The sequence below is a fragment of the Astatotilapia calliptera genome, chromosome 8, assembly GCF_964374335.1.
Source record: "Astatotilapia calliptera chromosome 8, fAstCal68.1, whole genome shotgun sequence".
NCBI classification, from domain to species: domain Eukaryota; kingdom Metazoa; phylum Chordata; class Actinopteri; order Cichliformes; family Cichlidae; genus Astatotilapia; species Astatotilapia calliptera.
This window is the reverse complement of record NC_137429.1, coordinates 20,365,925-20,381,870: the sequence shown is the minus strand read 5'-3', so window position 1 is coordinate 20,381,870 and position 15,946 is coordinate 20,365,925. Positions and strand designations below refer to the sequence as shown.

The 15,946-nt window shown below is 42.7% G+C and overlaps 1 protein-coding gene across 1 annotated transcript in view; it reads right to left on the bottom strand.

Annotated features, from left to right (window-relative positions):
- Positions 1-123: 123 nt before the first annotated feature.
- LOC113028571 (cytohesin-3) overlaps positions 124-15,946 on the bottom strand; it is a 32,353-nt gene continuing 16,530 nt past the window's right edge. Inside the window, exons 2-13 of the mRNA XM_026178972.2 lie at positions 15,283-15,365; positions 14,832-14,896; positions 13,242-13,308; positions 12,903-13,021; positions 10,655-10,735; positions 10,445-10,557; positions 9,077-9,225; positions 8,834-8,945; positions 5,572-5,648; positions 3,559-3,630; positions 3,256-3,410; positions 124-1,464 (exon numbers count right to left, since the gene is read on the bottom strand). Of these exons, the coding sequence (XP_026034757.1) occupies positions 1,392-1,464; positions 3,256-3,410; positions 3,559-3,630; positions 5,572-5,648; positions 8,834-8,945; positions 9,077-9,225; positions 10,445-10,557; positions 10,655-10,735; positions 12,903-13,021; positions 13,242-13,308; positions 14,832-14,896; positions 15,283-15,365 (1,166 nt within the window). The 3' untranslated portion in view covers positions 124-1,391. The remainder of the gene's footprint in view (positions 1,465-3,255; positions 3,411-3,558; positions 3,631-5,571; positions 5,649-8,833; positions 8,946-9,076; positions 9,226-10,444; positions 10,558-10,654; positions 10,736-12,902; positions 13,022-13,241; positions 13,309-14,831; positions 14,897-15,282; positions 15,366-15,946) is intronic.

Sequence of the window (15,946 nt, the reverse complement as noted above, 5' to 3'; positions counted from 1 at the left end):
TGTTTGGGCTCAGCTCACTCTAATTTTCTCACAGCACTGTATCCATGTTTGAAATAACCAAAGACCTGGTAAGTTTGGTGAGTCGAGCACTGCTCGCTGAATTCACATGCACGCAAAAAGCTGTTTTCTTATCAGCATGTATTTTTTATTCAAAGTGTACATCAAAGTATTCGAGAGCCGTTTTCCCGCACAAACGCCAAACTGTGCTTAGAGCTGAAAGCTGCGCCCGTGAGGAAAGTTTTGGCTTTGTGGGGCGGTTTGATCTGTCTGGGGAAAACGGTTCTCAAAATTCCAGTTAGAGCATTCACACGTATTCCAGCAAATTCCAGTATCTTATTTTGAAAGGGTTTGTCCTAATTCTCTTTCATATTACATATACTATCTGAACCTCAGTAATAACAGTGTGAGGGGAAGCTGCACAATGACCCTCTTCCACTATTGTAAACTTGTTAGCTGTCAAACTAAAAATGAAAAGAAAATGAACAGGTAAAGGCTACAGCCATTATGATTTCCACACTACGTGAACACAATACAGAAAAAACAAAACGGTATGTAAATTATATACTATACATGCATAATGTGAGTCGGGGGGAGGGCTGCTTTTTTTTTGTGAAAAGATGAGAAAATAAATACAAAAACGATCGCAGAAGTGGATCTTCACTATGTGAGTTAATATGATGCGTTACTGCTGGCGGGCTTCGTTACACACGACTTGGTTTGCCTTTAAAAAGGAAATATCGTAAATGGACGTGTACGAGCCCATGTTGAGTATGTTTGCATATACAGGTACAGTCACTTAAAGGCTACATTAATCAGACCAGCTGACTGATGAGCTTGAGGCTTTCTGTAGTTGCGAATTATCTACAAAATATTGTTGGCAGTTGTCGAAGGAGGTGAAGGTAATGAAACGCTGAGACCAGACAAGTTGGTCTGAGTGGCTGGGAGCTGAACATTCAGCTTTCAAATCCTCCCAATGTGTTGCAGCACCTTATGTGTCCAGCAGGGTGTAGTCTCACATTAGGGCATGCTGAAAAGACTAATGATTACAGCTATGGCTATCTCCAGTTACATGAAGTCCTCATGCTGTTCTCCATCGTCGTCTAGTGTGGTGAGAATTTACCTTCTTTTTTTATTATATTTTTTGCCTGTAGCAGACTGAATTTGAATCTTTAATTCCCAACAGCCAAGAACTGAGGTGCAGACAAATCTTCAGGCAGAAGTAGGGATGATCCACGTTAGTCCCATATGTTTTACTGCATGTCCCGCAGGGCTGACGGAGAACGTATGAATCGGACGCCTTTGAGACTCTTAAACACACACACATACACACAAGGATTCCTCTGATGACAGAAATGCTGCTGACACTTGACGTAAGTGAGGGTGAGTCATCATCATTTCTTGTTGGCTATCCTCCTCTTCCTGGTGGCCAGCATGTCGTAGAAAGGATCCCTGCTGATGCTTGCTCTGTGGAGGACAGGAAGGAACAGATTTAACAACGACAACACCTATTTTTAATATCAGCAAAACTGCTTCTATCTAGTCTGTCTGTGTCAGCCCTGCGACAGGCTGATGGTTTTTCCGGGATGTACCCTGCCTCTCACCCCATGACAGCTGGGGCAGGCTACAGCCCCTCCTGTCACCTTGAACTGGATATCTCTATCCTATCCATCCTGTTTTGTCTGTATAGTTGAAATAAATCACCCATCTACAAGTTCATCAGCACCAAAATCTGGCACTTACACCTCTGAACGCTGTTCTTCACAAACAACACACTCGCTGAGCTAGAAATCTGTGTGACTGATAATTGTGTATCTTAGTTCAGTGGAAGTCAAATATTGAGTAACAGAATTTTAGGATGGAGCAGACATGCTGCAAGTTCATGAGCTTTTAAGTTGATGTGCATTTTTTCTTGTCCAATATTTCAGTGAGGTAGTTGCTAACTTTGCGTGCATTAAGCACTGCTGTGCTGTGAAGGTGAGAGACTGAACCAAAATGAGCTGCGGGCTGTAAAGTCAACACGAGCTAAAAAAAGCTCCAACGCTTCACGAAGCAAAGAGGAACTGTGGGTTAAAGTGTGAATCATGTGTGGGTTTGTCACAATGAGCATCTTTCACCTCGCACATGTGATACGGAGCTGCCATAAAATTGTAAAAATTACAACTTCAAGTTTTTCATTTACGCAGCTGCTCGTCAGCCACGGCGTATTTAATTTGGACTTCTATAGCGGAGTCACAGATTGCTGATGGGAATAACGCTGAGTAATTAGCCGCTTTCCCACCACATGACGGCTGACATGTGTGCAAGTGCAGAACAGTTTCTACAACAGTAGTTTCCAGCCTTGCAGGTTGAATCAGGGCCGGACAGTGTGTGTGTGTGTAGTCGCGTGCTTGTGTGAAATCTGCTGACCACAGGACAGTCTGCCGCCCCGGAGTGTGGTTGCGGCAGCACAGCTCTGCCCCGCTGAGTCTAATGTGTAATCATTCCACTGCCAAAGTGACAGGAGGAGACTTCATGATGTGCAGCCACGAGAAGCCAGCAGTCCCCCCCCCCTCCCCGCATGTGAAATTTTCCAAACCAAGAAAATTAGCAGTTTTCAGTCTATTTAACCATACCCCAGGCCATGCTCACCAAAATAAGATTCCAGTAACTCACCCTTAAACCTTCCCCACTTTCATCAAACATCTCTCCACACCAAGGGTTTTTAAATCTCATCGGGGCACGGGGAAGATTCAGCAGTACAATTTTTCGCCTGATATTGATCGCACTGAAGCAGAGCCGATCATAACCAGCATGCTCGAAAGTTACCCAGTGGGTCCAATTTGCAGCAGCACCTCCACTCCTCTCTGTGTTTAACAAGTGTTTGGATGGGAATGCATTAAAACTGTCATTATGTTTTTAAGTGTACAGCAGTGCACCGAGTCTGAGCAGGTGTGTGTGTTCCCCCCCCTTTCTTGTTGCACGCTAATCAAAGGCAAGTGTGCTTATCCAGCAGAGCAGACATCACCTCCGAGTGTTATCTGCATGGAAGTGTGAGAAAATGAGTCACAGTTAGTCACCAGTCTGCATGTGTGTGTGTACTCAAGCCTCAAGCATAGTTATGATTAAGCTCGCAGCTCCGTGTATGTGTGTGCGCGTGTGTGTGTGGGCTTCTCACAGTCAAGGTCAGACATGAGAAAGTCCCACATGGGAGCAGGCAGGCGTTGGCTAAGTGCCCTCTCAGTGTAAATGGATCCACACTAACGCAGCGTCTCTTACTTGATGGATTTGATCCACTCTTCTTTCTCCTCCGGGGTGGGGGCAGATATCCTGTACACCACGTGGTTTCCCTCGACGACGCGTCCATCCGCCTCCGTTTTGCAGGCCTTGATTACCTGACCTTTATGGTTGGGGTTGTAGAGCTCAAAGCAGTTCTAAAGAAAAATCATGAAACTGTTGATTTACATGATGAAAGAATCCGAGAACACATTGTTTGTGTGTTGTTGTTTTTTTGGCAGTGCAAAGGTATTTAAATTTAAATGAGATGAGGATTTATTCGCAGGGACAGGAGGTGTTTCTTACAGGTTTTCTCGGCTCATCCACTTCTCTGATACTAAGATTTTCCAGAGGTATAATCCCACGAGGCTCTTTATCCTGAAGAGACACAGAAAAACAGTCCTCAGTATCACTTATTCATTTGCATGCACATCATTTACAATAATCATATCTATGTGCAAATGAAGTCACAGTGACAAAAGATCCGCCTGGATCATTGTCACATCACCTGTGACACCTTTAGCCTTATGCTGTAGCTGTGCTGTGGCTGCCATGACCCAGTCACAGACTGTATATAAAAGATGGATGTAGCCTCCAATTTTTAAAAAGTAGTCTGGACAGAAACTAACTATTTGCTAACCTGATTTATGAATTCAATAAACACCGTTCCGGTGAGTTTATGGTCTCAGTTGCATGTTTCAGGTATGATTGATATAATATGATGTTATTCTATAAATTATGGAACCATTATGGTAAAATAGATGATAAAGCAGGGCATGATGCTTCTGGATGAGTGTTTCTGAGCCAGATCCTCCGAAAAATGACAAAAACCAAAATGTGATTTATTTATTTTTTTTTAAATTATCCATCTTTCATATACAGGCTATGCTGGCTGTCTTGTTTGTTGGTGGGACAGAATATGATTCATTAAAAAAAACAAAACAAGAATTTGTAAAAATGTAATTGCAAACAACCTTCACACTTTTATCATCACTGGTAATATTGAAGACATTTAGTACTTTTTGTTTTCTAGTATGGAGTTTTACTAAAGGCAGTTTCAAATAACAAGACCTCAAAAATATGTGTGTCACAAAATTTTCCCAGAGTTTTTGATGCAACACATTTGCTATTTAGGTGCCATTTTTACCTTTATGTTAAGTCTGAATGCATCCAAGTAAAAATCAAGGTTCGATTAAAGCACTTTGAAGGTTTTTATTCATCCTGGTCACCCAAAGGAGATGTAACCCGACTCTCTCCATCCCCCCATTGTGTCTGCGGGGCCAGATGTGTGTGTGTGTGTGTGTGTGTGTGTGTTGGGAGAGCTCTTGAGGAACAGCCCCATGTCCTGCTTGTCATCTTCCTTCTAATAAGGTGGCAAAGCGTGGGGGGAGGAAATGCCCTGGGAGAGCTGCTCACAGCTGGCTCTGCGTATGCCCCCCACCACAGAAGGCGTTTGTATGTGCTGAGGGATTCATGGTCGCGGGCTTGAGGGAGACACTTGGCTTATAGCTTAGCAGGGCCAGATGTGTGTTGCAGACTTTGCAGATGTTTCCTATGATGTCTCATGTTAATTGCTGGAGTGAGGTTCATTTAGGTCAAGGGGGCGGCATCTGTTAAATAGCAAAGCTGGAAGGCACAGACCAGTGCCAATATGTGTGCGCGCATGTGTGTGTGACAGACTAATCTGATGCCCCTTTGTTTAATCCGTCTCTACTATATCTATTCACAAAACTGTACTAAACAGTCCTGGGTTAAATATTTTAAAATAATGTGAAAATTTATTACAGATGCATTCGTAAAGGAACAGTCTGACATTTTAGAGATTATATTTACTCGCAATTCTGCTGAGAGTTGGCCACCGATATTGAAAACCAAGTCATGACTGCAGTGCAATTAGCTGATTATCTTAGCATAGATTATTTTAACACCAGCATCATGATGATTGATTATATGTATGTCTGCATGTTTGTTCCCAAACTCCACCTGGACAACTGGTTTAATATTGATTAAACTTAACCGATAAACTACCGAAGGTACCAAGGCTCGTAACATCTACATGATGACTAATTATAATATTTCAAATAAAAAGTACTGTTTCATTTTCTGTGGATTTAAATATAGATCGAGGTCGGTGTGTGAACATACGTCGTTTTTACATATAAATTGCATAAATTTGCCACTTGTGCATACGTTTTCACGGTCACTAGAGGTTTTACGTTTTAAGAATTGGCAAAGCACACCTTCACCATTGTGCACCATGAAATGGTCAAATTCTGTCCTGACACACACACACGTGCACACACCAAATTGCCTACTTACTGTTGTGTATTCAAAGTAATAGAGGCAGTTGTCAGTCAGAATAAACCACCTCCTCTTCCACGTCTTCACTCGGCCACCTGCGAGGGAGAAACAAACAGCGTATGAGGGTAAACTGAAGAGGTGAATCTGTTTGTGTATGTGGAAGCTAACCTGCTTTGTTCCACGTTCCACATCTGGTTCTAATCAACATTTCCCAGCATTATAAGACCGAATCAGACCCTTATCCCTCAATCCCTTGAGACCGATGCCTGCAAGGGCAATGGTCTGGAGGGGAATGAAGGTGTTTCTCCTCCAGGAGGAATCACAGACACATACGAACGCATACATGCGACAGCTAAGAGAAGCAGCGCCATGACCCGATTTGAGAAAAGCCTGACACTTTTTAAATAGAAAGCAGCAGAAAAAAATAAATAATGGCCTGTGATTGTTGCAGTGACAGTCTTAGAAACATTTTAATGCATCCATCCATCCATCTGCTCCTGCTTGTCCTTTTCAGGGTTGCGGGGGAGCGCTGGAGCCTATCCCAGCTGTCATAGGGCGACATTTTAATGCATTAATGCAAAATATAAGGAATTCCCCACAATCTGTCCATCTAGCTGTGTCATTGAATAAAAAATGGATTATTGGGATTATTGGATTTCCTGATAATTACCCCATCAACAACATGATAAACAATTTGTCTATGTAATCAAAAAATAAAAAATAAAAACTTAATGGGACTTATGTCAACATATAATCTTCATAATAACTTGTTTGCTGACTGGATGAAACGTGCACAAAGCAGCTGTCACTGATGTAATCAATAACGTAACGCTTATGTGACTCAGATTATCATCCTAACACCCAGTATGATTTATTGGACTAGTTAACGAAACAGAAGTTTTACTCTGCTGCAGTCCAGGGAACCACATGTACACTTAATATACAGAGCCATCATCAGTTTGTTTTGTTTACAGAAAGCTCAAATAAATGTAGTTTTTATGAAAATTTGTTGCTATGATTAAACTATAAGAGTTTGAGTTGGTGGATGAATGGATGGGCTGGAGCCAATCCCAGCTGCCAAAGGGCACGAGGCAGGTACAACCTGGACAGATCGCCAGCCTGTCGCAGAGCTAACACAGAGAGACAGAAAACTGTTTGCACACATTGACAACAATAGGAAATTTAGTATTAACTTAACCCACTTTTATGTCCAAAGACACACACACACACACACACACACACACACACACACACACACACACACACACACACACACACACACACACACACACACACACACGGAGAACATACAAACTCCACACAGAAAGGCCTCGGCCAGATGGCCTAGACCTTCTAGCTGTGAGGTAACAGTTCTAACCGCCACCCTCTGTGCTGCCCTCAGGCAAGTCAATGAGTTAAATTTACACCTCCCTGTTTAATTCACCTTATTTGTGCCTGGGACTACCAGCACAACATAAATCAAGAGTTTTAAGGAGCTTCGTTGCTCCTTAAAACTCCTTAAACATTTGAGGTCGATGTAGCTGTGATTAGATTAGAGTCCAATATACTGCTGTAAGAATTCAAAAGATTTAAAACAGTCTAGTGAGTGCAGCTCATTTGCTAGAGGACAGAGAAATCCTTGAATGAGCGGGAGGTAATAAAGCCTGCAGGGCAGGAACAAATGGAGGACAATGAAGAAAGGGAAAGGCTCTCTCTGATGTTTCGCTGCATGACCAGCCACGCAACCGTAGGTACGCATTCCCACAGTGCAGACACAAGCAGCCACATTCACTAAAGCCCGAGCACGACTGCGTGTTCTGGCAGGAGGAGCAGGAGATGTGTGACGTGCAGGGAAGTGGTAGAGAGCATGAGATGACCCGTTCAGCTAATCGGTATGAATCACGATGATTCCTGGCATCTACAAAGAATTGACGTTCTATTGACGAGTAATTTGGCCTAACCTTTTGGGGTACTTGCTGATATTTTCATGGCTGTTATATAATTTTATGCTTCCTTTCAGTGAAGTTGCAGAAAGGATTCTAATCGTTGTGTGCAGGTTTTGAAGCTAATGCTACAGCTGATACAGCTTTTTTTGGTATGGAAAAAGGCAAGAAATCTTAGAAAAACTGAGTAAAATTAGAGCTCTCGTAAGCACGAGCTTAGCTGTGTCCCTTGTGCCTTCTCAGTAGCCACAAGAGGAATAATACAGCCAATCCCCACGCAGAATGAGCCAGATCATTGACCTCTGACTTAACTTCAAATAAGATAATCTATCACATCACATTGCTTATACACTTATTTTCCCATTTACAGCTATGATACAACAACACAATTATATGAGCAGGTCAGCATGTTCAAGGGCCTGTTGTGCTAAGGAGATAATGGCAGCCAGTGTCAGAACGAGGGCGCTCTGTGATGAATTGAGCGGCGGAATGAAGACAAAGTGTTACCTTCCTCCTAATACAGAGATTTAAAGAGGGAGCAGCCATCACAGAGCAAAATGGAATAGCAGAACGAAGAGTGAAACAGAGGTCAGAGAGAGGGAGGGAGGAACCAAAACATGGGAGGAAAAAAAAAGAGAGATAAAAAACACCATGGCAGGAAGATGAAGAGAGAAAATGCAGAGATTACTATAAAAGGACAAGAGAATAGTAGACAAAACAAAGAGGAGAGGTCACAAGCTGATGGATAAAGACAAAAGCAGACATGCTGCAGGTGCACCACAAATTTCCTTTGAAACCCTTTGCCAAAGCCAACTTAGTTTTGCCTAGCTCTTTGTTTCCTTGTGATCTCACTTGCCTGACAACCAAGTCTCCCCTGTGTTTGAAGCTCATGCTGCCCACAAATCTGTCTCGCACCATCAGCCACAGCAGCTCTCCCTGCTCGACTCTCCACTCCTTGCCTACCCACCTCTCATCGATCCTCTCAGCCATGCTTCCACCTTCAGCACGATCAACCCCAGCCCTCTACATTTGCTATTATTTTGCTTCTCCAAGGTTTTAATTATTCTGGAGTGAATCTGGTGAAATATTTAATCGAGTCAGTCTACCCTAGGTGCTTAACATTTATTCTTGCATGCTCGCATGCGACAGCGGTAACAGGCAAACGTCATTCGTTGGTCATAGGCACCATTTTTGTAGTTTTTTGTGGCACCTCACTATGTGATGTCTGTCTGTCTAATCTATTAACAAAAATACAGCACACGTTTGCAACCAACATGACCAACATGAACTACCATGGTGAAGGTTAATTTTGCACCTCTGAGGCGCCCCATACATACCGAGCTTTAAGAGCCAGCCTTCCCTGTCGGGGTTGAAGAAGGTGTGCGTCAGATCGTTCCCGTCGTCCTCTGGGATTTTGAAGGGCTCGTTTTTGATGCTGTCGTAAAGATTCTGCATAGAGAGAGAGTGGTGGTTCAGGGGAAGCTAGTAAATTAAATGTCTCATTTGTATGGAGTGCGTGCAGCAGGGCAATCGCACATTTAAATCATCGCGCCACACACTTGGTACAGACAAATCCTCACCCTGAGAAGCTCCTCTGGCAGATCTCCCCCTTCATTGATCCCCCTGTTCATGGAGATAAAGCGCTCCACGGGGGGCTTGTCTCTGACGTTAGGGTTATGCAGGCTGGTGTTCAGCATGATGATGGCGAACGACAGCACATAGCAGGTGTCTGAGACAGAGAAATGGAAAGGGCGCGATGCGATGGATTAGAAAAAGCCCATGTCCAGGCACAGTGAGCACATTTATCGCTGCTGTTAATATACAATTATCACTGTTAATGATTTTAATCAATTTTGGTTACATAAAAAAAAGAATATTACAATTTATTAAAAAGCGTGTGCACAAGAGGGAGAGAGGCGCGTGTGTGTCTGCAGAGGAACGAAGCGTTTACAGTCTCGCAGACTCACACGGGCCAGTGGCTGCCTGTAAATGAATCATTCATTCCCGTCTGTCTGTCTCCTCTCACTGACACACTTTGGCTCTGGCTGTCCAGCGCCGTCTATTGTCTCCCTGCTACTTTGCAAATGAGGACCTCTGTACCAAACTCACCACAGGGAAAAAGGTGCTGAAGCGAGGCGAATGCCATGTTGTCGAGCTGGACGAAACCCAGGTTTCGCTTGCTCGTGGGAATTTTTAAAAACCTGAGGTCGTGTTGTGTTTTTCCCCAGTCTTGATACGCAGTTTACGTCAATGAACAGGAGCCGGTGCACCCACACACGTACCGACTGTCACACAATAAAAATTCCCACCTGCCTATCATCAGATTCTGTTACAGGCTGGGGAAACGTCTACCACAGGAATGTCCAGTATGTAAATGATACAAAAACTTCATGTATCAAAAAAGAGGCTTTTAAGCATGTAGCTTAATCACCAAGCACTTTTACTTTTCAGCATTTGGATTGGCTCAAATGCTAAAATGGGACCACATACACCAGCCATGGTATAGCACACAAAAGGTTCCTGTGAAACCTTTTACATTATTTATTGACAGATGTAGCTGCTGGCTTTGTTTACCACAACACTATGTATCACTCAGGACAGGTTGAGCCTCCCTGAATAATGCATTGGTTTTTTACTCATAAGCTCCAATGTAACTTGCTTTAATCTGGTTAATCCTTGTTGAGCTTTAGTTACAGCAACTCTTATGGCTTAATGGTTGAAATGCATTAATAAAAACAGGCCATCACTCAGGCAGTATATCTGCAGGCACATTAGATTAGATGATTTCTGTGTGTTGGATTTCACATTTTCCTTTCATTTACCGCTGGGGTAAAAAAAAAATGATGCCAAAAGAACAGTTTATTAATCTGAAAGATTTGATTTGAAAAGTCTTGAATACATGGGAATCACTGGTTTACACCACACCACACACATGTTGTGCCTCTGACCTGTCGACTGGAAAACTCCAGGGTTGCACTGACAGTACCGCGAAGCAAAGGCCTCCATCATACGGTCGATCTTCTGCGCCTCGCCGGGCAGGCGGAAACTCCACAGGAACTGCCTGCAATAACGAGGCGTAGGGTTCGCACAATGCAGTTAACTGTTGAAATTATTATCCCCCCCTCCTGCTCGATATTTGAGTTAATCGCTCCCCTGACCGTAGTGCTTGGACGAGGTTTAGGTCTGCAAATTCGTGCAGCTCCACAAAAGCCTGAAGCACCTTGATGTTGAAGTCGTCCCTGGAGAAAGCAATAAAACCCCAAAAAACAAAGAAGGTAAAAGTCAAGTTTACAGTATCATTCAACAGCTAATCATTTTCTTTGAAAATACAAAACGTTTAATGGCGATAAAAACCCTGAAAACTATGTAAACCTAGACAGGTTGGGGAAATCATATTAATCCATGAAGGCGTTTCACAATCCGAACTCCTTTTTTCGTTGCATTCCCTTCATATTTGTGCCCCAGCTCATATCAGATGCTGTGAGGGTCTGGAAGCAATTGAAACAGCTGGATAATAGTGCGTTTCTCTCCACCGCAGAGGGGAGGATGGGGGTAAACGGTGCATTTGACTGATGAAAAACAGCTAAAAAGGACCAAACCCATACAGGCTCCTCTTTGTCAGAGTTTTGTTTGGCCATTGGAGGGTTTTCAGAGGAAAAAGTCAGCAGCTGCTCTCAGACTGCGGTCACGGCTTCTCTGATCATATTTGTTGTACACCGGGCTCCACGATCCTGACCCCTGTGTAGTCTCTGTATTGTGTATATTGTTGAAACCAAACCAGGAATTTTAAAGACTTAGCTTTTTGTTTTTTGTGGAAAGAAATTGTAGAAGGGTTGAAAGTGCTGGCTTATAAGAAACCTACAACAAACACTCTTTGAATTACTCTCAGAATGACTTCTTCTTTTTTTTTCTTGCTTATTTGTAGTTCTCGGTCTCGTTTGTGATTACAGTGCACGCTCGGCTGTCATCTACAGCCAAATAAATGGACTCCTGTCCCGTGAGAGTTACATGCAAGGTTACATTTATCCGTGCCTCAGTGTGCAATAATAATAATAATAGTACTAATTCGTCTCCTAGTTGTTTTCCTTTTCCACCATCTCTGTCTCTATTTTCCTTCTCTTCCTCCCCCCCTCTGCTCAGCATGTAATGATAGGTTCCTGGTCCTTGCATAAGCTTAATTAGTGATAATTACTGAGTGCAAACCCCCATCCTGTGCTTAGTGTGATTTCCAGTGGGTAGATGGCCGCTTTGATGATCCTCCATGAATAAAGCCTGTTAGTAATAGAAGGAGTCTTCAGAGCCCCCCCCCCCAACCCCCCCTGTCTTTCAGCGTGTGTTTCATTGATTTACTATTGTCAGACTACATCTGTCTGCTGGTGCACAAGCAGCACCTTTACTCGTGTAAGCCAATGCAGCGCGTTGGTGATGCAATTTCCTGCATGGACTAAAGGGCAAAGGGTCAGGCGGTGGAGCAGATAGTCTATTTGAAGCTATTTTAAAATGCTCTGTCACCAATTAAACATTCTGCGCTCACAGAAAATAAAAAGAATCCATTTATAAGCTTGAACACTGGCAATAAAAGAGGCTACTTTTAATTAAGCTTGTTCAAATGGCAGTTTAAACAAAGCACCAAATCCAGCTGGGACAGCATCAGAGGAATGCAGCCAGTCCAAATAGCTGAGGATTTATTCACCACCTGCAGATACACCATCACCTGACAGAGTCTGCGCTCGGTGCTATGTGATTTCCTGTATTTTATATTGGCTCCTTGGGGGCATATGCTTGTTGTTAGGTCTTGGTTGCAGGCAGCTGAGCATTGCTGAGCATAGAAATGTTTGAGATTCAGATTTTTCTTGCGATATTTGCATTTTAGATTTTATATCAATGACAGAATAAAACTCTTTAATGCCTTTTTTCTACAGACTGTATATAAAAAATGGAGGTAACCCCCCCAAATCCCTGGCTCAGTAATAAATAACAGGGTTTATTAGTGGACAGTTTTCTTTGTTGTTCGTTTTCTATCAGCTTCCATGTCTTGGTGTGGACTTCCTGTGTTTCTATACGGTTAAAATAGCACCATCCATCTCACTAGTCTTTCAGCTATCTGAGACAGCTACTGCGTTACAGCATTGTCACAACTTGTCTCTTTCTTTATTATCCTGCAGTCTGACCTGAGATATAAAAAGCTGGATGATGGTTTTATTACCAGCTATAAGTCCCACTGGGCGGACTTATAGACCAACACGCCTACGCTGCCTCCAAGATTTATGTTAGAAAGGGGTCAATCATGTTCCCCCTCTTTAATCAGTAAATCCAGTCCATAATTTCCTTCTTTAATCACAGAGGGGGTGTAAATCTCCTGTAAGGAGGACTTTCTCTCTAGGCCTGATAGACGCTTTGTCTTACCGCTCGCCTAAGTAGTCCCCGATGACGGTCTTGTTGAGGCCCTCGCCTTTGTAGAGGAACTGAGCGATGTCTTCTGGAGTGTGCTGGAGAAGGTCGTTCTCCAGCAGGAACTGTATTCCCTGGAGAGGAAGAGGAGGAGGAGAAAGCAGGATGACTGCTCATCTCAAATCATGGTGGGATGATAGATCACGACAAGATTTCACAGCTGTGAAGAGATTGCGTTTCAGTCCGGCACACTCGCTTCAAGGCTACTGACACTTTAAAGGCTGTGGTGGGTTTTGCTAAGAGCTTCAGAGCATTGACAAAACTGCAAACCGCAGAAATAACACAGCGGAGTACCTTTTTAGGATCCATGTTGAATTTCTTCCTGCCCATAGCGATCTGTTTGTTTCTCTGGGAAGTTTTACTGGAACACAAAAGTAAATATAGAGACTTTATTTATTTACTAAAAAGAACTCCAAACATGAATGATTTTCACCATCTAGCATGACAATAAACTCACGGTATCAACACTCTGATATGTTTTCTTACACGTGTAGGGCTACACATGGTCTCCTTGATCCACCCTGAGTCAGTGGCTTTGTTTCCTAAACCAAACACTGAGTGATGGCAAAGCTGGTCCCAGACAATAAATGAGCTGCCTCCTAACGTTGACTTTTCACTCACTTCATGTGGAAACAGCGCAGTGACCTCTGTGCTGCTAACATTCCTTTTTTAAAAACATAGTAAAGGGGCAGCATCACATCTTGAGAGTGCTCAGGAACAACAACCAAAAGCTGCTGGTGACCTTTTAACACTCCTCCACAGAGAGCGTGCTGACACTCTGTATCACGGTAAGGTCCAGGAGCTGCACCGACGCACAGAGGAGACGGCTTCGACACAGCTCAGAAGGCTGCTCTCCGCCCTCCCTGCAGGGCTTACTCACCTCCAGCTTTTAAAGGACCCCCTCACATCCTGGCTCTCACCTGTTCAACACCGTTGCCCCTCTGCAGGTGCTACAGGGCACACAGACTCGGAAAGAGCATCTTCATAAGTGCCATAATCACCTGGCCACTACCACCAACATCCCCCCCCCCTCTCCTTCATTCTGCGATAATTTCCTTCCTTTACAATATCACAGCTAAGTGCAATGAGCAATATTAGAATATTGTCTATTATTGCTTAAATCATTGTGCAGTTCTTAAATATTTGCATGTTCATGTTACTCCATAGGATGACCGCTTGTTGTTAGCACATTGACTTCCTCACCATATTTTAAACACATCTTATTTATTTATTAGTTTTAATGTGAAGTACTTTCTTTATGTCTACTGTGTAAATGACTGTACGCTTGTTTCATCATACATTTAATGACAATAAAAACTTTTTAATTCCCATTCTAATATACAATAGATATGATAATTCATACAGCCAGGTGTAGTTATGTATGTAGTTATGTCACATAATGCTGGTCTGTCATCAAAACTTGCATGCAAATCCTAAACGCAACTCAGACAGAGGCAATGAGCCACAGTCACAGAGATAGCTTCTATGAGGCAAAATCTAATCAAATGTTGCTGCTATTTATTGCTGTAGACCATCATCTGTCATGGAACAAAATCAATATTGTATATGTTTGTGTTATTTTAAGGGTGTTTCTGTCAACGCTATAGAAGATTTGTTGTTTTTTTAAAATGTAACCCAGAAAAGGGTTTGGTATTTATCTCCACAGATCGCTGCCATAGTGAGAAGGGCTCGATGAAAGCCTCATAACAAATAGGGAGTAACTTTGAGACACACTGCTGCCATTAAATCCACACTAAAAACAATTAACCTGTTTCCACACTTAGACATGCCTTTCCACATGAAACAAGATAATAAGGTAAAAAAAAAAAAAAAGACTATAGCAATATCTCTGTTTAACAAAGCATCTCCACTATTTTGACTTACCTTTCTCCGACGCATGTCAGTTGTTCGATCTCCGTCATCACCTCTGCTATCTCAAACTTCAACCTCTGTGAGAAACACAGAGAAAATACAAACCCCAGTTGGTTTTCTTTATGCTTAAGCAGGACAAAGCAAAGGGATGAGACGGGACTAAGAAAGAAGTGTACGCAGTGGAAAACTAACTTTTTTCTTATGAGGAAACTGCGTGTGCAAAGATAGGCCCATTTGCATTACATACAGCATGCAAATGCCCACAGTGCCGCAGCAGCGTATAGACAACGGAAAAAGACTGGGAATACAGGTGAGCAATTACAACAAATACATTCAGCACTGTCCTTAATTTGGCAATAAAATGATCTTCAATCAATATACAACGGTTGTAGTTAATGAACTTAGCTGCTGAGATGAAGCTAAGTCTATCCAGTTAATATACTGTATATATTCAAGCACACACCTCTATGTCATCGAGCAGCTCTCTCTTCCTCCGCCTGATGTTCGACAGTTCATCCCTCTCCTCCACGGACAGATCCTCGGGGACTGAAAAGCATGATGGAGAAAACACAGAAGACATTACCTTAAAAGAAAACAAGTCAACTAAAAGGAGCAAAACAGGACTGCTAAATCAAATCTAGCAGTTCACTGCAAAGATGTAAAAGCAGTTTTAAGGCTTATTCTCCTAACACAGTAAAGTGGGACCTTGAACAGCTGGAACAGCAGATATCAAGAGCCTGCATGTTAATTTATAAAGACAAAAAGAGAAGGCAAAGGGTCTTAATTATTCCACTTGAAAGTGTTTAGCCCCTTCCCTCCTTCCTTCTCCATTTGGCTCGGGGGGAAAATTCTATTAATAAAACCAATCCAGATTATGTTTCTTTCATGTGAATTTGGTAATTTAACACAGCCCATGACCCCAACCCCCTCCAGCTGTGTGTGTTTTACCACTCTGAGCAAGAAAAAAAAACCAAAACAGGCAAGAGAAAAAGATGATTTGCTTTCTTTTCCAATGTTTCACTCTTGTTTTTCCCTCTAACTTCATCCCTCTTCCATCCAACGCACGCTTTACTTCTCAATTTTCTACATCTTCCCGAGCACAGTGAGTCTGTGAAATCCTGCTTCAT